The 21,271-nt window shown below is 52.5% G+C and overlaps 1 protein-coding gene across 5 annotated transcripts in view; it reads left to right on the top strand.

Moving 5' to 3' along the window:
* Positions 1-12,682, top strand: part of RYR2 (ryanodine receptor 2) — a 195,497-nt gene extending 182,815 nt beyond the window's left edge. For all 5 annotated transcript variants that reach the window (XM_036354792.1, XM_036354793.1, XM_036354794.1 and 2 more), the window contains 12 exons: positions 125-352; positions 1,628-1,758; positions 2,980-3,022; positions 3,879-4,012; positions 4,893-4,953; positions 5,943-6,089; positions 7,137-7,271; positions 8,090-8,246; positions 9,300-9,364; positions 10,329-10,429; positions 10,531-10,582; positions 11,286-12,682. In XM_036354792.1, the coding sequence (XP_036210685.1) occupies positions 125-352; positions 1,628-1,758; positions 2,980-3,022; positions 3,879-4,012; positions 4,893-4,953; positions 5,943-6,089; positions 7,137-7,271; positions 8,090-8,246; positions 9,300-9,364; positions 10,329-10,429; positions 10,531-10,582; positions 11,286-11,381 (1,350 nt within the window). In that variant the 3' untranslated portion in view covers positions 11,382-12,682. The remainder of the gene's footprint in view (positions 1-124; positions 353-1,627; positions 1,759-2,979; positions 3,023-3,878; positions 4,013-4,892; positions 4,954-5,942; positions 6,090-7,136; positions 7,272-8,089; positions 8,247-9,299; positions 9,365-10,328; positions 10,430-10,530; positions 10,583-11,285) is intronic.
* The last annotated feature ends 8,589 nt before the right edge of the window (positions 12,683-21,271 follow it).

The raw sequence follows: 21,271 nt of genomic DNA on the forward strand, positions 1-21,271 counted from the left end.
GCACCCTTTCCCTGTGCAGGGCCCTCACGCCCAGCCATTGCGGAGAAGGCCGGGTTCCTTGTTTCTCGTTGGCGCCGATACCTAGAGGGAGAGAACTGACTGCGCTCTAACTGGTTTGAATCAGGTCTCCACTTCTTCTGTGGTTGAAGGCAAGGAGCTCCCCCCTCGCAGCGCAAGCGAAAGCGCCAGAGTCAGCAGCCCCAATGACGGCGGTGACGACGCGCCTGGCGTCCTGGCGGTGCACTACGTCCTGGAGGAGAGCAGCGGCTACATGGAGCCCACGCTGCGCATCCTGGCCGTGCTGCACACCGTCATCTCCTTCTTCTGCATCATCGGCTACTACTGCCTGAAGGTGAGCCCCGCCGCGCACTGTGGAAATGACATGCACGGAGCTTATTCGGAATGTTCCAGAAAGCCACACCTGTGGACAGTGGGAGGGAGCAGGGGCCACCGAGGGGAACATGGACGGGGTAGACGCACGGGGCAGGCACAGCCTTTCTCTGCAATGCTGGCGACGGCCGGCTGTCCTGGCTGGGCCCGGGGGCTGGCCACTGGACTCCACACTGACCAGGCGCGGCTGCAGGCTGCCCTGGGGCGGGCTGGCCTGGGTGGTCTGACTGGAGCTTCCTTTCACACACACAGTGGCCCGTGTCACCTGTAACGACCCTGCGGGAGGGGCCCAGGCACTGTCTCCCCTAGCAGTGCTCCCGGAAGCGTGTGAGGGTGATAGGATGCCCCTTGGAGCCTCGCGGTCATGGTGACTCTTCTGACCTCAGGAGCTCTGTGCTTCCCTCCTGGGCACAAAGGTTTCCCAGTTTTTCTCACTTCCTCCCGGGAGGTGATGCGGCTCCCAGGACGCTTGCAGGGAGCAGTGTCGTCAGGTGAACGCACCCAGGAGGGGGCCTGAGTGCGCAGGGCTGCCCATTTCCTGGGGACCTCTTCATCCTGCCTAGCAAGGCCCCTCCTCTCAGACCCAGGGCCAGGGCGAAAGCCAGCATCTGTCTCCTTGAGACTCCTCTCCACCTCCTCCCGGTCCATGGGGGTGTTCTCGGACGCTTCTGGAATGTCCGCGTCTTCCCTGTGTAAAGTCTGTCCATAGGAAAGGGGCTTCAGTATGTTCTTTCAGAAGACATCTTGAAAACGGACAAAGAATTTTTCTGATGTTGAAATTAAAATTATTTCACAATAACGTGGTCACACTGAGCAAGGGATTATTAAAGAGATTTCTCAAATTAAATTGCGTTTTTTAAAGCATGCATTCTGGAAGCTTAGCAAATGGTTATACTTTATTGCCCTTGTGTCTGCTGCTACCATATATATGCATCTATAATACGCCAAAGAAAAACAGTTTTGTGTAACCTTTCTCTCTTTATTATTTAAAAAATGACTTAGTTACTTATGAACGTCTGTGTTTAAAAACACACGTGTACATATAATATCTATTCTCTCTCTTGTTTCCCAAGACCTTGCGATGCTTGTTCCTACGTATAGCTGATTCACTTTCATTCCATTTGTACTTTCCTGGGAGTAATGGGGGAAATGCTCTCCTAAAGCTGGATTGTGATGACAGTGGCCACAGGAGATGCCAGTACCTCTGAACTAATTTAATACGTTTCTTCCAATGTAGGTCCCGCTGGTTATTTTTAAGCGCGAAAAGGAAGTAGCTCGGAAATTGGAATTTGACGGGCTTTACATTACAGAGCAGCCTTCGGAAGACGATATTAAAGGCCAGTGGGATCGACTCGTAATCAACACACAGTGAGTAAAGAGCATGCGAGGCCTTCGGCGCTCACAGATTTCCTCACATGAAGTCCTTTGCCAGAGTTTCCTGCGTTCTGTCAGAAGTCGGCAGAGTGATTAATGGGTGTTTATGCAGCCAAGAAAATCAAAGGCTCGGCGCCCTCAGCCCCTGGTGGAGGCCATCAGTTCTTGCCATCTGTGTTCTGGTTCCTTCCTCAGAGGGGCTTTGAGTCGGTCCCCAGCCCCATGGGCTTTGCCTCCATCACTCAGAGTTCGGGGAAGGGTGCAGGGGCTAGGGGCCTGCGTGCAGGGTTATCTCACCAGAAGCACAGAGGAGCAGAGCCATTCATTACGGTAGGAGTGGTAGCATTAGAGACAGGGATACTGAATTTCACGTTTTTAATGTAAACTTTCCGTCGGTGCCGTCAGGCAGCCTGTAGACAACTAGCTGAGCATCAGGACGTGCGAAACAGAAGACAGCAAACATGCTCTTCTGCGCACGCGTTGTTCAGCCATGTAGGCAGGAGCTGCAGGCTGCTGTGCAGGTGTCAGCCCACCCCAGCAGTTTCCCGCCGTTGACAGTGTCCGTATTTTCAGTCGTTTGCAGTTCTCAAGAGGGAAATGCCTCCTATTTATTAGTTTAGTGATTCATTTTGCTTATTTTTAAGAAGTTATTTCAATAGGTTCTTGATTTTCACATGGGGGTGCTTTGTTTGTGGATAGCACAGCGGACGTTGGCTCCGAATGCCATGTTTCATTTGGCACTTGAGGTGCTAAGTCACATTCCGCCCCTCCCTCCCAGTGCGTCCCGCCCTGGCCCCGTGCCAGGTCACGCTGGGTCCCCGGTCCACGTCGCCTTGCGGATAACTGGTGCAAAGGAGACTGCTTTTTCTCCGGAAGAAAACAGTGACAGGTTTTGAGATCCTTTAAAGACACTTGACAACGCAGTCTGTAAATAGATGAGAAAACACAGCCATCAGCTGGCTAACAGATATGCTCATGTTCTTCTCCATTATGTGCATGTACAGTACTTATATATTAACACTTAAAGTAATATTTGATGTGCCCACAATGCAGAAAAATTATAGGATAAGATGGGAAACAAATTCATTACAATAATTATGAATAGAAAATACGTTTGCATATTATTTTAAATATTTTCTATATTGCAAGCAGTATGTTGTGATTTATCATACTTTAAAATAATACTCTTTTTTTCTATGCTTTTCTATTTTTTAGGTCATTTCCCAACAACTACTGGGACAAATTTGTCAAAAGAAAGGTAATACTTCTTAGAAGGAATAAATTCAGTATTTTTTCCCCCAAAGTGCAATTCAGATTTGAACTGATGTGGCTCCTGTGTAGAAAGAGATCCTGGGGTACGTTCTCTGCCTGTTACTGTCATGGCAAAGAGCGGTGGAGTCGAATGTGAATTCAGCACTTGCGACAGAGGACCCATCCTCTGGGGCTACAGAATGAGCCAGCGCCGCTCCATCCCCCGCGCCCTGACAGTCACTCTGTGGGCTCACCCGCATTACCCACAGCTGGTGGGATTCCCTAGCTCGCTCACTCCTGTACCCACACCAGCCAAGGCCCTTTGCAGTTAGGGCACCGACAGATCAGGAGCGGTTCCCCTTCCCCCAAAGAGGTAAAGGTGTTGGCCGGCAACAGAGAACTGCATTTTATTTTCTTTATAGCATCTTTCAAGGTCTTACTTTCATGAAGTTTTATTCTTCTGATGCCGACAGCATCAAGGGTGGTAGGAAGCAGCTGAGACGGAGCTCAGCTAGGGACCCAGCACAGCTCCGTCAGGAGAGTCGAGGGCTGCTCAGGTGGCAGTGCCGGCACAGCTCAGCGCAGAGGCAGGCAGCTCACTGCAGGCTTCTCCCTGATGTGCAGTTTTGCAGTTTGCGTGAGAGGCTGCGGGGCCGTTTTTTAAAATTTGAGTTTAGTTAAGTCAACGAGAGCCCTTCTTAGTAGATATTTTCTTGCTCAAGGTCCACAGCCACAAACTAGACTTTAAAGTGAACTTCAAAATAAGACAAATATATAGTAACTATAAAAATAATTAGATGTTTTATGCACACACAGATCTGAGCTAACCTAATGGTTGAGGCTCTTTTCTTGCTGTCTCTTAGGTTATGGATAAATACGGCGAGTTCTATGGCCGGGACAGAATCAGCGAGTTGCTTGGCATGGACAAAGCCGCCCTGGACTTCAGTGACGCCCGGGAGAAAAAGAAGCCCAAGAAAGACAGCTCCCTGGCGGCGGTGTGAGTGTCACTGCTCTGCACCAGCTGGAAGGAGAAACAGTGATAGCATTTGACCTTGCAGGAGCCTTGGTCTCCTTCCCTCCGGGTCAGAGGGACCGAGAGCCAGAGGGCAGAGTGTACACAGTCTACTTTATACCTCTGGCTATTTTGAGCTACGAATGATTGGATTTTTTCTATTAATTTTTGAAGGTGCCTTTTTCATTTTCTTTTAGAAATGTATTTTATTGATTTCAGAGAGGAAAGGAGAGGCGGAGAGAGATAGAAACATCAATGATGAGAGAGAATCATGGATCGGCTGCCTCCTGCACACCCCCCTACTAGGGATGGAGCCCGCAACCCAGGCAAGAGCCCTGCCCAGGAATTGAACCATGACCTCCTGGTTCAAGGTCGATGTTCAATCACTGAGCCATGCTGGCCGGGCTGAAGGTGCCTTTTTCATTATGTACATAAAACTACAACAACAAATGCTGTTAATTTAACTTGGCTTTTCTTTCCTTAAGCCAAAGTAAAACATATGCAAAAATGCAATATATGACTATGTTTTCTGATACTTCTTGTTTGTAAAAGTGTTTATTTTCGTAAGTTTTGGAAAAGGGATCTATGTCGCCCTTTTATTTTTTAAAAAATGTTTTTTATTGATTTTTAGAGAGAGGGGAAGGGAAACATCGATGAGAAACAAATGGGAAATTCAGACATCCCGACGTTACCCTGACTCTGTTGTAGGTTGCTCTGGGGAAAATGAATCATGCTCTCACGGCACTCTGGGTGCTGGAAGCCTCCTGGGTGTGGATCTGGGATAAAACTAATGTCCCAGGACGGTGCCAGGCTCATCCCTGGCATCTGCTTAATGGGCACATCGGCACATTCTTTGTCTTTCCAGACTGAACTCCATCGACGTGAAGTATCAGATGTGGAAACTCGGAGTCGTTTTCACTGACAATGTAAGTTACGGCAGAGCGCAGGCACTCCGGTTTCCGAGGCTGCTGGCTGCAGATGTTACTAACCTTCTTCGAAATCAGTTCACTGAATGCAGAGCACAGCTGGGCAAGACCCAGGGGATACGTGATCAATCACCTGTCTCTCATTCCCTTTCTTCCAGTAGCTGAGATGAAAACAAGCATATCTTTACACAAGAAAAAACTGAGATGCGAAGTTTGTGTAGTTTCATTTAGGTTTCAGTGGGGCGGGGCATCCTTCAACATTTCGTAGCTGTTAAAAAGAAAGTTCTAAATACATAAAAAGAATTTAAATACTAATTATGATAAACTTTAGTTACTTCCAAATTAAATAATTATTGTGTTGATCCTTTTCAAAGAGCCTCAGATCCTCAGAAATAAACATAAGGACCAAGTTAGGTGCCCACAGTGAAAAAAATCTCTTATTTCTGTGGGAATCACTGGAGAGAAGCCTGAGACTTGGGTGAACGGTGAACCAGGCATGTTCGATGTCGGATGTCAGCCAGCATCCCAGACCTCTCACCCTGCGCCCAGCAGTGCACCGGCCTTGTGCTCCGGCTGCGGCTTCTCCCGTGGGCCGCTCATTTCCTCTTAAAGTCTCACTTTAATTTTGCACTGACTTCCATAGTGAACACGAGTTCCACTCTCCCAAAGACTGGTGACACCCCCAAGTTCTCCTGCCTTTACCCCCACCTCCCTCAGCCACGAGCCCGGACGCCAGGGACCTTAGAGACTCTCCTGAGGCCCCAAACCCTGGCTGTGTGTCTCGGAACTGTCACCTGTTCGTGAGGCGTCTTGCAGCTAATTTCTCTCTGACGGTGGAGGCCACTCCCTGATTATGTAATTAGAAATCTGTAAACTTGTAGTCTAAGAAGGCGAAGTAAACGGAGTGGCTGCACTAGAGTGAAACCAGCACTGGGACCATAGTCACGGGCTCTGTTCTCTGACGCACGTGTGTCCCTTCCCGTCCGCAGTCCTTCCTGTACCTGGCCTGGTACATGACCATGTCCGTGCTGGGCCACTACAACAACTTCTTCTTTGCTGCTCATCTTCTCGACATCGCCATGGGCTTCAAGACGCTGAGGACCATCTTGTCATCAGTAACGCACAATGGCAAGCAGGTGAGAGGGTTTTAGAAGATCTTTTCAACTGTGGCATTTCACAGGGGAAAGTGTTGGCCTTCAAAATAGTGTTGGTGTCAGCTATTACAGTGTCTTTCACTTTGATCATTGTTTTATGTTAGCAAAACAGGATATATATTTATAAATATTTATATTATATATCATTAATAGTGTGTATTTCCAGATGTTTAAAGCAATGCGAATTTCTATTTCGTTTTAGGATATGGAAACTGAAGGGTCCCGGGTTTGATTCTGGTCAAGGGCATGTACCTTGGTTGCAGGCTCCATCCCCGGCCTTTTCTCTCTCTCTCTCTCTCCCCCCCCCTCTCTCTCCCTCCTTCCCTCCCTTCCACTCTCTCTAAAAATCAAGGAAAAAATCATTAATCAGATAAGGATTAATAAAAAACACATATATTTGATTTATAATCAGTCTTAACGAGATAGTTTTAATTGGAATGTATATTACTTAAAGACATTATAAAAGGAAAGAACAATGTAGAACCTACTGTCAGATATTTAGATGATAGAAAAATGAAGATTTTAAGCAGCTTATTATTATCAATTTGGATATGAAGTTAAAACAGTTGATTTATATTCCAGCTCTAGGATGCATTTATTAACTAAGGAATCAAGTTTTACATAGAATATCCGACACCTTCATAAAATAAAGAAAATATGAAAACAGTTCCCCCTGGGTGGTGGGAAAGGCCTCTGGTCGCCTGGCTGGTGTGGCTCAGTGGTTGAGCGTTCACTTATGAACCAGGAACTGTGAGGTCACAGTTCGATTCCTGGTCAGGGCACATGCCTGGATTGCTGGCTTGATCGCCATTGTGGGGCATGTAGGAGGCAGCCGATCGATGATTCTCTCATCATGGATGTTTCTCTCTCTCCCTTCCTCTCTGAAATCTATGAAAATATATATTTAAAAAAGAAAAGAAAAGCATCTGGCCAGTGAGTCCAGCTCGTGCCAAGTCCCACACAGACATCCCTCCCACAGCCGCCCTGTCTCGTGTCCTAACACGCGCTCGATGTCACGTTGCTTTCCAGCTGGTGTTAACCGTGGGCTTATTAGCCGTTGTCGTGTACCTGTACACGGTCGTGGCATTCAATTTCTTCCGAAAATTCTACAATAAAAGTGAAGACGGAGACACGCCAGATATGAAATGTGACGACATGCTGACGGTAAGCTCATGCTGTGTGGTCTCGTGTGGGTGAAGATGCGTCCGCGCCTCAGTCTAAGTAATGCGTGCAGTTCCTCTTTAACGGTGCAGAGCAGGAGCGGGTACACATCAGAGCACCCCGCTCCTGCTCATTAGAGCTCATGCAGCCCATCCGCACATTCTCTTCCCTGTAGAGAAACCCACATGGGAAGCCAAAATGTAACCCAAAAGTCATGGTCAGGAAGACGGTCTTACACAGACGTGTCCCCTGAGCAGGGCCTGGCAGGCGAGGCATCCCGGGCCCCCCAGGGGTGTGGGTGTGGAAACCTGAGAGCCAGAACTGGACCTGGAAGAGTGCTGGGAAGGGCCAGGAAATTGTCCAGTGAGCCCTCTGCCCATGGGGGCTCTAACCGAGCAGAGGAGGTGAAGCTGGGCAGGCGGCAGGCGGCAGGCGGCCGGCGGCCGTTGTTAGTTGTTAAGTAAGGAGGTGCAGCTGCAATGGTGACGTGACCCACTCCCTGTCATGTGAAGACACATTTGGAGAAAAACATATCCAAGTTCTTTCCTAAAGCCCCCAGCAGCGACTGCTGCGGTGGGTGGTGCAGGAACCCGGCTGAGCCTGTGTGTGCAGGCGGCTGGATGGGAGGTGGGTGTTTGCATCACGTTACAGGTTCTGAAACAGGGACAGGGAGTGAGAGCGCAGCACTCAGGTCCCCGGGATTAGGGCTTTGATTAGAGAGAGAAGTGAAGCTCTGGGGGTGAGAGCCCGTGTCCTCGGGGGCGTGTCCTTGGAGGCGTGTCCTTGGGGGCGTGTCCTCGGCAGGGGCCCTCTCTCCGCAGTGCTACATGTTCCACATGTACGTGGGTGTGCGAGCTGGAGGCGGCATCGGCGATGAGATCGAGGACCCGGCGGGCGATGAGTATGAGATCTATCGGATCATCTTCGACATCACCTTCTTCTTCTTTGTGATTGTCATCCTCTTGGCAATAATACAAGGTAACCCTCCTCCCGGGTACCAGGCGAGCTGGAACCTGGGCCCCCAGCGTCCGCAGCCGCTGAGTGGGCTGGCGTTTTTGGGGGAGTCAGCGGGCTTTTCCGCCCAGAGCCTGGGTGCGCCGGGTCCAGGGGAAAGTGGGCCATGGACATGAGGGAAGGAGCCTCGCCTTGCCCTGCCACCAGCCCTGCTGCGAGCGTTACAGCCCCGGGGGGCGCCCTCAGCCTCCGGTTCCATCAAACATTATCAGTCTCGGAGCCCTCAAATACTTAACAATCTTTTTAAATATTTTTTAAATGAGGCACTTGGCGAGGCTGTGGGAGGGTGGTGCTGTTCACACTGGAAGGAAGGAGCCCTAACTCGTCTAAGTCACGCCCGGCTCCACTGAGGTCAGGACCAGCCAGGCCCACTGGCCCCACGGCACCTCGGGGGGTGTTTCCTCCCTCAGAAGACGCTCCAGGTCTTGGCCGCTCGTGCCGGTGGCCTGGCCGGAGTGAAGTGTCGCTACATGTGCTATGACGTCTAAGTGCTCAGCCGAAAGGGGTGCTTTTCTCATGACGAGCATGGACAGGCCTCACAGACTCACGCCCCGTTCTCCATGTCGTCACTGAGTGTCACCATAACGCGTTCAATTCGAGGGCAGAGCCATAGGACACGTGGGAGAAAGGGCGCGCCAGCACCCCAGGAGGAAAGCAGCTGGGGAAGTTTACTTTTAGGGAACGTGGGGGGAATGATTGGCAGCTCATTCCTCCCAGTGACACGCGTGGACAGAGCATTAGGCCATTTTCTGGGCTTCATGAAGCCGCTGTTTTCGGCATGAAGTTGCTGTGACAGAGTCTGATTGGTGTCGGCCCCGTCACTGTGCACATGTCTGCCCCACAGGGAGGAGGCCCAGCCCTGGGGAGCACTGGGGTGCGCACGGGGGTCCCCACTGCTGAGCAGTGCCCAGCGTGGCTGCACATGTTCCCTCCCAGGGGAGGGCCAGCCGGGGTTTTCGAAGTTGATGATGATTCTCGGGTGGATGAAGACTAAACCGTGTCTTTACTTAACACCAGGTTTAATCATTGATGCGTTTGGGGAACTGAGAGACCAGCAGGAGCAGGTCAAGGAGGACATGGAGGTTAGTGTCCCGTTTCTGCCACGTGCATGATGGGTGCACCCCTCCCCTCACTGCCTTCGCCACGGAGTCCCGCGTGTGTGAGCAGGGGGAAAGGGCAGGCACGTGCCTGAGCCGTGTGCTGGGCTGGACCTGGGGGGCCTTGGTCACGTCACCCCTCGAGGGACGGGAGACCATTCAGAAGGATGGGTTCCTGGGGACCCTTAAGGATGCAGCCCTGAGTGCCTGGCTGACTTCCCCGTCGATGTTCAGGAGAGGTCCTAAAGGAAGGGGTCCCACACTGAGGCCTGAAGATTTGAGAGAGAGCAGGGCATCTGGCAGCCTCCTTCCCACTGTACACACACACACACACACACACACACACACACACACACACACGTCTCCAGGGGCACCGCCCACGTGAGATTCCGTGGGACGGTCACTACCCACGTTGTCCCACGTTGTACACACCAGGATTCGGGTCTTAGGGAATTTGAAGTGCAGATTTTTTCTTGGAAGCATAAGTGGTTCAGGTGAATTAGTACACCCTGGGGCTGGGGCTGGGGCTGGGGCTGGGGCTGGGGCTGGGGCTGGGGCTGGGGATGTGAGGGCTGCGGGAGGCCAGCTGCTGAAGAGTGTTTGCAGTGTGAGATAAGAAAGGGGCAGTGAGGCGATGGACTGAGACTTTACCAGGTAACTATGGTCTAAAATGCAGGGGGTGTACAGGACCAGGGCAGGGCGTGGCCCGCAGCATTTTCCAGTCGGAGGTGATGAGGTTTTTGCTAAGAAGTGCCCCTGAGGGCCCAGGGGCTAGTTGGACACCAGCAGCCTCAGGCCTCGGCATGGAGAGACCTGGGGCCTGGCCGAGGCAGAGGGCGAGGAGTTGGGGCAGCAGGTTATCGGGTACGCGCAGCGGCTGCCGTGGTGAGCTATGGCCTTGGTTCTGCCTTCTGAACGCTGGTGTTTCCGTCTTCCCTTCGTCTTCTAGACCAAGTGCTTCATCTGTGGGATAGGCAACGACTACTTCGACACGGTGCCGCACGGCTTCGAAACCCACACCCTGCAGGAGCACAACCTGGCCAACTACCTGTGAGTGTGCCCGTCCGCCCCCCGCCCCGCCCCCCGGCCCCTCCCGGGGCCTGTGGATGCCGGCATTCCCACGGTCACTCTGACTCGTCTCTGTCTCGCAGGTTTTTCCTGATGTATCTCATCAACAAGGACGAGACGGAGCACACGGGGCAGGTAGGCTAGGGTGACCCAGCCTGAAGGAAAGGGTGAAGGGAGCCCTGCCCTTGGGGACGGAGCTGGGCGTTAGACACTGGGAGGGCATTCCCTCCGACGGTAGTCGCACGTCTTCACACGGGGCCCTGGTCCAGGACAGTGTGCAGGGCTCGCCTCGAAGAGGGAACGTTCCCAGAGAAACACACTCTTGCTGCTGAAGATGCTAACTTTGGGTTTTGATTATTGTAATGTCCTTGATCTCTTCATCGATAGCAGATGATTTCAAATGAACCTCAACCCACAATATTATGGGCAGTGAAAAATAATTGCATATTAAATGTCTAGGTCTGGTCTTAAGCTATTTGGAATTCTCTCTCCACAAAATTTACTTCCAATTGTTATGGTTTGAATTTGAAGGAGTCAATTAGCAATAATATTTTTCAAAGAACCCTCGAAATCATTCACCACAATTAAGTCTTATTCATTATTATATTGTGGTCTGGATGCAGATGATCTGTTTATTACTAGAAGTAAGCCGGTCTGACACAGTGAGGACCTGTGTAATGAACTTGGGCTTCTCCAGTGACAGCTGTGTCTATGTGTGATTACACAGTTGTACCCACATGCTGTATGTCCCAACAGTTGTGAGTTTGTCCTATACTTTGTGGGAACACACAGATGGTGGGGAAGACACGATATTATTGCACTGTCTTTACTCCTACAGGAATCTTACGTGTGGAAGATGTACCAGGAAAGATGTTGGGAGTTTTTCCCAGCCGGGGACTGTTTCCGGAAACAGTATGAAGACCAGCTGAATTAATTCAGACCCAATCACCTAGAAACCCTAGCACCCTCACCCTCCGTGGCCCTCTGCGCCTCTCTCTCTCTCTCTCTCTCTCTCTCTCTCTCTCTCTCTCTCTCTCCCTCTCCCTCCCTCCCTCCCTCTGAATCTCTCTGACTCTCTCTCTGACTCTTTCTCTGACTCTCTCTGACTTTGTCTCTTGCAAACATCCGCTGATGTGAGACTTGCCGCCTTCCATGCTTTCTGGGAGCAGTGACGCTGTGTTCCTGGCTGGGCCTTCCCCACCTCGTGTATTTTCTTTGAGAATAAAGACTGAAGAATAATCTGTACTCATACGCAGACAACATAGGAACTCCGGAAAGAAAGCCATCTGGACACTCAGGCATAACACAGACAGACGTCCTTCCGTCCTTCCGAGACGCTGGGAGCTCCCTGCGGGCAAGGTCACAGGGAAGGTCGGCCGCGCCCTGGGCTCCTCACTTCTCCATCCTGGGAGGGACCTGGTGGTCCCGCAGCTGCAGTGCCTCCGCCGGTGGCGAAGGAAACAGTGCCTTACTCAGGGGGCTGAGCTATGCAGAAGACGCACGCGTGGAGCATCTTTGTTTTCATGTCCACTTCGTTTCCTTCGGTTGATTTTGTGAGTTGTTTCTTTGTTCTTTTGCTTTGTGGGGGAGGGTAGAAAAGCAGTCCGTGCACTTTGCAAGGAGCCGGTGGCCGGTCTCGTGACGAGGGGCTCCTCTCATCCTCCCACTCACGCCCCCCACGGCCCAGCTCCCCTTTCCGCCATGCTCTGATGCAACCCTGCAACTCGATGAAATCCTTGTGTGAAACAGACTGCAGACAACACACTTTCAAAAGAACTCATTGCATGTTTATGATGCAAGTTTCAACTGACAGAGAAACCCTCCGAGGCCAGCTGGTCCCGCGAGAACGTTCCCTATCACTGGTCCACGGGACAGAGCACCGTGGGCCCCCGTGTCCGCAGCCAGCACCGTCCACCCACCATGACCCGCTGTGGACCTGAGCCGTCTTGGGTGGTCCCCTCTTCCCACCACCTGTGACCAGCGGCTGAGTAAGGACTTCTCGTCCCACCATTTCTCAATATCGATGCTGAAGCAATATCCATTCAGGGAGTTCATCGGTTGCATAAAGCCACGGGTGATGAGATCAGTCACTCCATTTGGGGTCCTTTTCAGTGGAAGGCTGTTCTTTACAGAGAGAAAGGCAGTTGGGAATGGAAGCGAGGCCATGTGGCCAACCCTGGGGCTCTTTTATTTAGGATTGTAACACTGCTCTGATTAAACTATTTAACTAACGTGCGCACCCTCTTCTTTCTCCGTTTCGCTTAGAACTGGGACGCACCATGAAGCGTGGAGCGTTTAGGGTGGGGAAGGGGGTCCTGGCCCTGCAGGCTGCCCGGGCTTCGGTGCCACCAGCCTCCTTGTCCCCGCAGGGCTGCTGCGGTCACGATTCTGGAGCCTCAGCGTTACCGGCATGTGAAGCGCCTACCCGCACTGTATTTCCCTGTTTGGGGGTCCCCTAGAGTGCTTGAAACCCGCGAATGACAGAAAAATAACTCCCCCAAATGGTTCAGTTTTACTACAGCTCTCACTTTGGAAAGCTCAGGGCAAGTCCGTTTTCCGTGGTAACAGGGTCCGTGTTCTGAGCTGATGTGAGAGGGAGGTGCCCTCCTGGGTGGTGCAGTGCTGGGGGCATGTGCTGGGGGCCACTCGGTGTCCGAGCTACAGCCTTGGTCTTCATTTACCCTGTGGTATCATTTTTACTGGGGAGCGGGCAGGCCTTTCCGAGCCCGCTCACCGGCTCAGGGAGCTGAGCTCACATCTGCAGAGTGTGGATAAAGGAAGCCAGGTCCGCCCCACAGCACGTCGGGAGAGCACGTGCCATCTGCCAGGGGCACTGCCCAGGAGCTCATGTGAATTGGAGAAGTTAGCCCTTCCCCACATTATGTCTTGAACCTCTATTGCAGTGGTTCTCAACCTGTGGGTCGCGACCCCTTTGGCAGTCGAACGACCCTTTCACAGGGGTCGCCTAAGACCATCCTGCATATCAGATATTTACATGGCGATTCATCACAGTAGCAACATGACAGTGATGAAGTAGCAACGAAACTAATTTTATGGCTGGGTCACAACATGAGGAACTGTATTTAAAGGGCCAGAAGGTTGAGAACCACTGTTCTGTTGTGTTGTGCTGAGGATGACCTTGTCACCGAATGGTAACTTTTTGCCCAGAGCCCTGATATGTCTGTGACAGATGCCAGCAGGGGCATCCCGACCTTCATACCAGCGCACAGATGCCCCTGAGATGCTTACAACCATAAATATCAATAAATACTAATAGCACAGCCTCTCCCCCATCAAATCGAAAGTTAGCTCAGCCCTTAATCCTGCGGCTTCTGTGAATGTTGAACCACAGCTAAACAAACCCTCGGGAGTCCTACGTTCACAAAACCGTGGGGTGTTTATAGCGACTCCGCTCAGCACAGACACAACAGGCGTGAACGTGTTGCGCTCGGTGCGTCACGGTCTCTGCCTCCTGGGGCGCCGGAGCTGGTGGAGTGGAAGCCGGCGTCTCAGGTGAGGCGGCTCGACGGCTGAGGTCACGACGTCCTTAGTGACGCAGCCGGGCTGTTGGTAAGTCTGGTCTCTCTTCAAATCTTTTTCTGTTTCTGGTCACGATGGTTCAGTAAACCAGAGTGTGTTCTTTAGGAGCCAGTAACCCCGACACAGGAAAGCAGCTGTGGGTTCTGATGAAGATCCTCACCGCTCACCCGCACCCGCACCTGCTCCCAGGGCAGGTGATCCCCGAGGGAACACCCCCCTCCCACCCCCCGCAGGATCCACCTGAGCATGATGCTTCCGAGTCAAACAAGCAGGCGTCCGGTCGTCCTAGACTGGAGGGGGTGTTTCATCTTCACATTTCATTCTAGTATCTGCCCTGTTGCTTTTTTCTGTTTGTATATTTTTCTTGATTTCAGAGAGGGAGGGAGAGAGAGAGAGAAACATCAGTGATGAGAGAGAATCACTGACCGGCTGCCTCCTGCACGCCCCCTACTGGGGATCGAGACTGCGACTGGGGCGTGTGCCCTGACCAGGAATCAAACCGTGACCTCCTGGTTCATAGGTCGACGCTCAGCCACTGAGCCACACTAGCCGGGCTCGCTGCCTTATTTCTTTACGGAGTTCTACAGACGGCTTCACTGGTCTTTGTAGCTGTTTACAAGTGACTAAAATAAATCTAGTTCCAGTTGTAATATTCACCATGATTAGGATGATGGGGGTTCATGCTTTCTCCTTAAAGATTTGGGACGCCATCAGTTGAGAAAAGGTTTCCACGGAGCTAGGCATCTTGCGTGTTCACGTGTCAGTGCTGTTTGATGGCAAAAGAACATCGAATTTGCTCTCCTGCCCATCAACTCCCACACGCGGTGGTGTGTCCCAGTTCTCTCCACACATCATAAAATCTGTTTTCTTCGGAGGAATCTGTGGCCTTGATATATGTGCAAACCGCTTGCATGAAGCACTGCTAAATGGTGAATTTTTGTTTGTGGAGAAAGGATTCACTCTCTAGAGACCTGGTTCACCCCACCAAGTGTTACAAAGTGATGCTCCTAATGCGAGAAGACTCTATTCACAGAGAAGCAGAAGCCGGAGCGTTAATAACTTGTAAAAGACCACCAAACCCCAAAGTGATGGCACATGGCAACTTGAATGTCTCCAGGCGCCTAGCGAGGGACCATCTTAGGTGGGACCTCATCCCCAAGGTGACCTTTCGTCCCCTGGCATATCGCTGGTCATGTGGTTTAAACCCCCTGCCCTGGGGCCAGCCAACCAACCAGGGGAGACCTAGACCAGGAAAGGACACGCCTGGAAAGCTGCTGAAGATTCTACTGAGATCTTCCCTGGGACCGTCCCCAAGATCTCGACGCTGAAACCTCAGCACAGAGGACCCCGTGGGCTCTCCCGCCAGGGAGCTCACCGAGCCTTACCCTCCCCTCCCCTCCCCTCCCCGTCCTCCCGTCCTCACAGGGGTGTCACCTCTACCTTCTCACTCCCCGGCATCAGGGCCCTGCCTTCACCTCTGTCACTTGTTTCCTACGCCCATTTCTTCTACCGATCACCCCTTTGACCTCCGTGATTTTATAAATAAATGTTCTCTGACAGTTTGGGTCTTGGCTCTGAATTCTTTCCTCTCCAGGACCCAAGTACCGAAGGTTTGCTGAGCCCAAGTCCCACCTGACCCACCGGCCTAACACCGGTGCCCTTCCCGCCGCCGCCAGCATCGTCTCCGTCTTCTTTTCTCACATGCAGGCTCGTTGTGTCTTTGTTTGATGACTTTTATTTAAACGCAGTTATAGTTATTCTGTCATTTCCTACCCAGAGTTGGCCACTTCAGACTCTAACACGAGAATGTTCTCGCGGTCTGATAGTTTTCGTCAACATACGCAGTAATTGCTGTGATATTCCGCTAAGAAAATGTGTTCTGGTTTGTGGAACCATTTCCCCGTGCGTGGACAGTTCCGCGTTCTGGTTCCTTCACTTCGTTGCGGTTCTGAAAGGCTTTATAAGGGAAAGAACACGTGAGATCCGAAAGAAAGGGCCCGAAATCTAGCCTTGCTGCAGGTCCCCCCGGGGCTTTGGGCAAGTCCCTTAGTCTCCGAATCCCTCCACTCCATAAACTGGCCATGAACAGCTTCTACCGCACAGGCTGTGTGCAGCATTAATTAAATACTATACATGAGGTACCACACACAATGCTTTTAGTAAATATTTACTATTCCAATAAATATTTTTAAAGTATTTATTTCCTATCTCTTTTGTTGTTGTTAATCCTCACCTGAGGATATTTTTTCCATTGATTTTTAGAGAGAGTGGAACAGAGCGGGGGGGGGGGGGGGGGGGGGTAGAGAGAGAAACATCCACGTGAGAGAGAGAGACACATGGATTAGTTGCCTCCCACCCACGCCCCAACCAGGGCCAGGGATTGAACCTGCAACCCAGGTACGTGTTCTTGACCGGGAATCGAACCCAAGACCCTACAGTGACCCGATGCTCTAACCATTGAGCTATACGGGCCAGGACAAGCTCGGAACTGTGCTGGGTCAGAGGCAGGAAGCAGTGACAGGTGGCTCGGCGCCCAGGGGAGAAAGACCTGCCGTGGTGGGGATGCTGGGACGCAGGCTAATCGGCTTCAGCCACGTGGCCGCTCGCTGTCCGCAGATCCCCCAGCGCTGGTCAGAGCCACGCGGAGGCTGCAGGCAATAGGAAGGCGCTGTGGCCCCTGCCCTCTCCAGCCTGTCCATCTGCCTGAGGCGCCCTCGCCATTGGCAACATTCTCCCTCCCGTCCTCAGTGGAACGAATTCAAACGTGGAGGCGTTGCAAACAGGACAATGAATAAACCCGCCACGTCCCCATGGGAACTCGGCCGGGGGACAGGGTGGCCTTATCTCCCAGCAGCAGGCGGCCCCGGGCGGCGGCCGTGCCTGCCAACCCGTCTGCCCCTCGGCAGCCGGACGTGCGTGTGGGTGCGCCTTTGTGGAAAGTGGGGACATTTATGCAAATTGGCCCCGGTCCTGTCAGAAGATGGCCTTGGCCGTGGAAGGCTCTACTCTTTCCTCGGTGCAGAAACGGGAACTGAATGGTCTTCTGGACCCAAACTGTCTGCCCAGGCGTCGTGACTGAGGGCGCCCATCCCTTTGGCGTCTAGTCCTCTCTCCTCAGCCCTCTGAGCCCAGGCTCTGTAGTTATGCGAATGTTGGGGGGTAGGGGGGCGCGGTGCGGGGTTCAGAGAGGTGTCGCAGTAGTGCTGTCTTGTGGACATTCTGAGAACAGCGCCCTAGAAAGGAATTCTGCAAGTTGCCATCGTCTTGCTTTTTGCTTTACTCTTTCTAAGCTTCCAACCCTCCCTCCGTCCTGCTAACCCCAGTCATTCCCCAGTCTCCCCGGATCGCCTAAGCCCTTCCCTCCCTTCCCTCCCTCTAGGGTGCATCATCAGCCCCTTCCTTACCTCTGCCTGGAGCTGCAGTGACCCCAGTAAGTCACTCTCCAGGGCAGCTCTGCACTGCCACTGAGTATATACCTAACAGCATCCTGGTGATAACACGGCACTAATAGTGATGGTGTCACCGTGGAGGATGTCTACCATGCTTGTGTACACTTTTTAAAATATATCTATCTATTGGTTTCAGAGAGGAAGGGAGAGGGAGAGAGAGAGAGAAACATCAATGATGAGAAAGAATCATGGATTGGCTGCCTGGAATGAAGCCCACAACCCAGGCATGTGCCCTGACCGGGAATCAAACCCGTGACCTCCTGGTTCGTAGGTCGATGCTCAACCACTGAGCCACACCGGCCGGGATCTTGTGTGCATGTTCTGGGCACTGAGAGGAAAGGCTCCCACCCAGCTGTGGGCTCAGGGCCCCGGACGGCTGTGCGAGCCCCTGCCACGCCCCCGAGCCCCGGATGTTCAGTGGAACACGAACGCTATTTCCAAATTAAAGTGGAGAGACGCAGAGGAGTGTGTGCTAGGACGGGGCAGCATGGACGGGGCACCGCAGGGACAATGGCCTGGGGCCAGGGAGTCTGAGAAACCAGGACGATTCGCTCCAAGTTCGGATGCGCACGTGGACTCACATGCGCTCCGCTCTCCGGCTCCGGAGAAGCCGGGAGGCCTGGGGCAGAAGGTCAGCCTGGAGGTGGGGACTCGACCTGCTCCCCTGCCTTCGGGACGCACAACAGGAGGCGGCGGCCCGCCAGGCCCCGCGAGGCGGCCACACGGCACACGGTCACTCGTGAAATATTGACAGAAGGGCTGCTGTATGTACCAACTTTATAAAACTCAGGAATCTCATGTTTCTAATCCTCACCCGAAGATATGTTTATTGACTTTAAAGGGGCGGGGGGGAGGGGGAGAGAACCATCGGTGTGAGAGAGAAGCATTGATTGGTTGCCATCATACACATCGGACACACAACTTTTTGGTGCATGGATGACACTCAGACCAACTGTGCTCCCCAGCAAGGACTCTTTTTATTTTTTTTTAAAATATATTTTATTGATTTTTTACAGAGAGGAAGGGAAAGTGATAGAGTTAGAAACATCGATGAGAGAGAAACATCGATCAGCTGCCTCCTGCACACTCCCTACTGGGGATGTGCCCGCAACCAAGGTACATGCCCTTGACCGGAATCGAACCCGGGACCCTTGAGTCCGCAGGCCGACGCTCCATCCACTGAGCCAAACCGGCCAGGGTGCGAGGGCTCTTTTTTAAGATGCAGATGATAATAGTACCCGCTCCCTAGGTCATCGTGAGCATTAAGCAAAATGACTCATGCAAACTGCCTCCACTGTGTCTGGATGTGGCCGATGCCAAAACGTGGTCATTGTAATTCCGTGCTCCAGGGTGGTCATCCCAGGGTCAAAATGCACAAATTAATCTCTTCCTCTGCACGCCATCTGCTTCGTAGAATAGCCTCTCCCTTCGGTCAGGTCGCCAGGGTAGGCGCTCATTCTGCGTCTCATTTGTTTTTAATTTCGCCCAGGGCGTCATCAACGTGAAATAAATATTTATTAAAAGCAGCGGATTTAAGTAGCACTGCTTGTGCGCGCGGTTTGCATTCATATATTCTCTGCTTTTCGCCAGGCCTCCGCGGGGAGGCCGCGCTCATTGTGCCGTCATAGTTCAATTAGTAGAGTTTCCATATTTTATTTTTCTTTTGTGGCCAAAAGAAGATGGCTCCTGAGGCACCAGAGGTTTTTGGGTTTTTTGGTTTTAAATGGCTAAAATGGCAATTTAGGAATCTTCTCATGCAGACCCGGGGGGATGAGAGGGGGACTCCTTCGCAGGCAGCACGGGACTCTGAGCCCATCAGCCTCAAAAGGCGGGGTGTGGAATCCCCCGAAGCGCTGCAGGGCTCCGTGGGGGGCTGCGGGGGCCACCCCGAGGGACTGGATTGAGCCTGTCTGCGTGGTGATCGCAAACGGGTTGACTCATCGAGTTTACGTGTGCTGTGGGCAGAGGGCTTCTCCCAGCCCCCTTTAGAGCGGACTTCGTCATAGAGGGTCACCTGTCTGCTGCTTCCTGGGCACAGCGTGCTCCCAGGTGGAAACCACTGAGAGAGAGAGAGAGAGAGAGAGAGAGAGAGAGAGAGAGAGGAGGAGGACTGGGCCTCAGAGCCGTGTCAGCAGCCTGCAGCCCCCCTAATGCAGACACCACCGCAGACGTGACCAGTCTCCACACACAGACTTCGTCTCCCCGCCCCCAGGTCTGCCTCAAGGAGCTCAGACAAAAAGCCAACCCAGGCTGCTTTCCCCCCAAGGTCAAATCAAAGTCACCTTGGGAAAGTGACTTTTCCGTGTGCCCCTGGGAGGACACACAGGAGACAGGTACTGTGTTAACATAAGGAACATTCAAACCTGTAAAGAATCTGTGAGTTTGAGCCAAACTGTCGACAATTGGCAGGAAGCAGAATCTCCATGCATTGGGACAATGCTCCAGAGAATAGCGGTTTTATTTAATTTATTTTTATAAATTGGCTTCCAAGGAAGAGGCCTAAGTGAGTTACATGAAATCCACTGGCGACAGATTAGGGAGGCGGGAGAAAGCTAAGGGGGAGCGGGGGCTGGGGGATGGGGGGCCTAGAACCTCTGGGATTGGATAAAAAGTAAAATGATAGACACATGCTTGTTTGACACAGGTGGGCATAGGATAGTGAACAGCCAACAATGAACAGTGAGGGAATTTGTGGTCTCTGCCCTGACGCCATCTGTTGGACCCTGAGGGGTCTGGGAAAAGGGAAGTTACACGTTACCCCGACATTCCACAGGTGTGTTTGCAAAAAGATGGTAGGTGCTAAATAAAGATCGAAGTTGATCTTTGCCAAGAAAGATACCGGCCTAGGACACAACTACCTTCCATAAACTGCTATTTAGTGAAAGGCTTTCATTTCAGGCCCCCAGTGGCGTTCCTGTAGGTCTGAGTTTGCAAGGCCGCCACAGCGCCAGCATCCCAGCATCGGGCGGACAGACAGGCCTCCGAACTCCCGCTGGGCGAAGCAGCCCCACCGGGAGCCCAGGGCTCTCAGGGCAAGAGGGAGTTGGCTCGAGTACCAGCTCGACCATGGTTTGACCTGGTGATCCTGGCTTCACACACCCGTTTCCCTCACACGGCCCCCCGCCCTTGCTTGGTGTTAGAGGGCGCGTTATTCCACCTCTATCTGCCCCAGATCCTGGGAATCCCCATCTAGTGCCCCTGTCAGTTAAGTGACTATTGTCCCCTGCTCAGCGGTGTGAAGGGGGCCTGGTTTGACCACAAAGCAGCCGTTGAAGAGCCAAGATGAATACGGTGCTGAAAGGCCAGGCAACCAAAAGTTCCCTCTTGCCGAGGAGTGGGGACACCTGGTCTACCAGGTGCCCTGCAGGGCTGCCCGGGGAGAAGGGGAGACTGCCCTGAGCGAGGCCCCCAGCACACGCTCCCACGGAGCTCCCAGAGCGGGACGTTCATCTTGAGAAGAAAGTGTCTCCCGCTGTGGCTTCCACAGACCCGCTCTGCCCCAGTGCGACCGTGGGAAGAGTTTCACTGAGCACATCTCTGCTTGGTCTGAGATGCTTAGTTCTTGCGAACACCGAGTCATCAGCTAACCGTGAAACTCCTGAAAGGGTGTTCCCTTCAGAAGGGAGAAGGGCTGGGGTAGGAGGTTAGGGTGCCACGGTTTGTATTCTGTCCGTGGGTAAAACACCCCCCCCCCTTCCTTACCCTCAAGCTGGAAAGGAGAGATGCCAACCGCAGACAGGCAACAAGCTACCCAAAGAGACCAGCCTTGCCAATGAGACGCGGGCACAGGCTGCTGGTGAAATCTCGGTTTATTAGTGCGTTTGGTCTGAGGAAC

This window comes from Myotis myotis, unplaced genomic scaffold (assembly GCF_014108235.1).
Source record: "Myotis myotis isolate mMyoMyo1 unplaced genomic scaffold, mMyoMyo1.p scaffold_m19_p_21, whole genome shotgun sequence".
NCBI lineage: Eukaryota > Metazoa > Chordata > Mammalia > Chiroptera > Vespertilionidae > Myotis > Myotis myotis.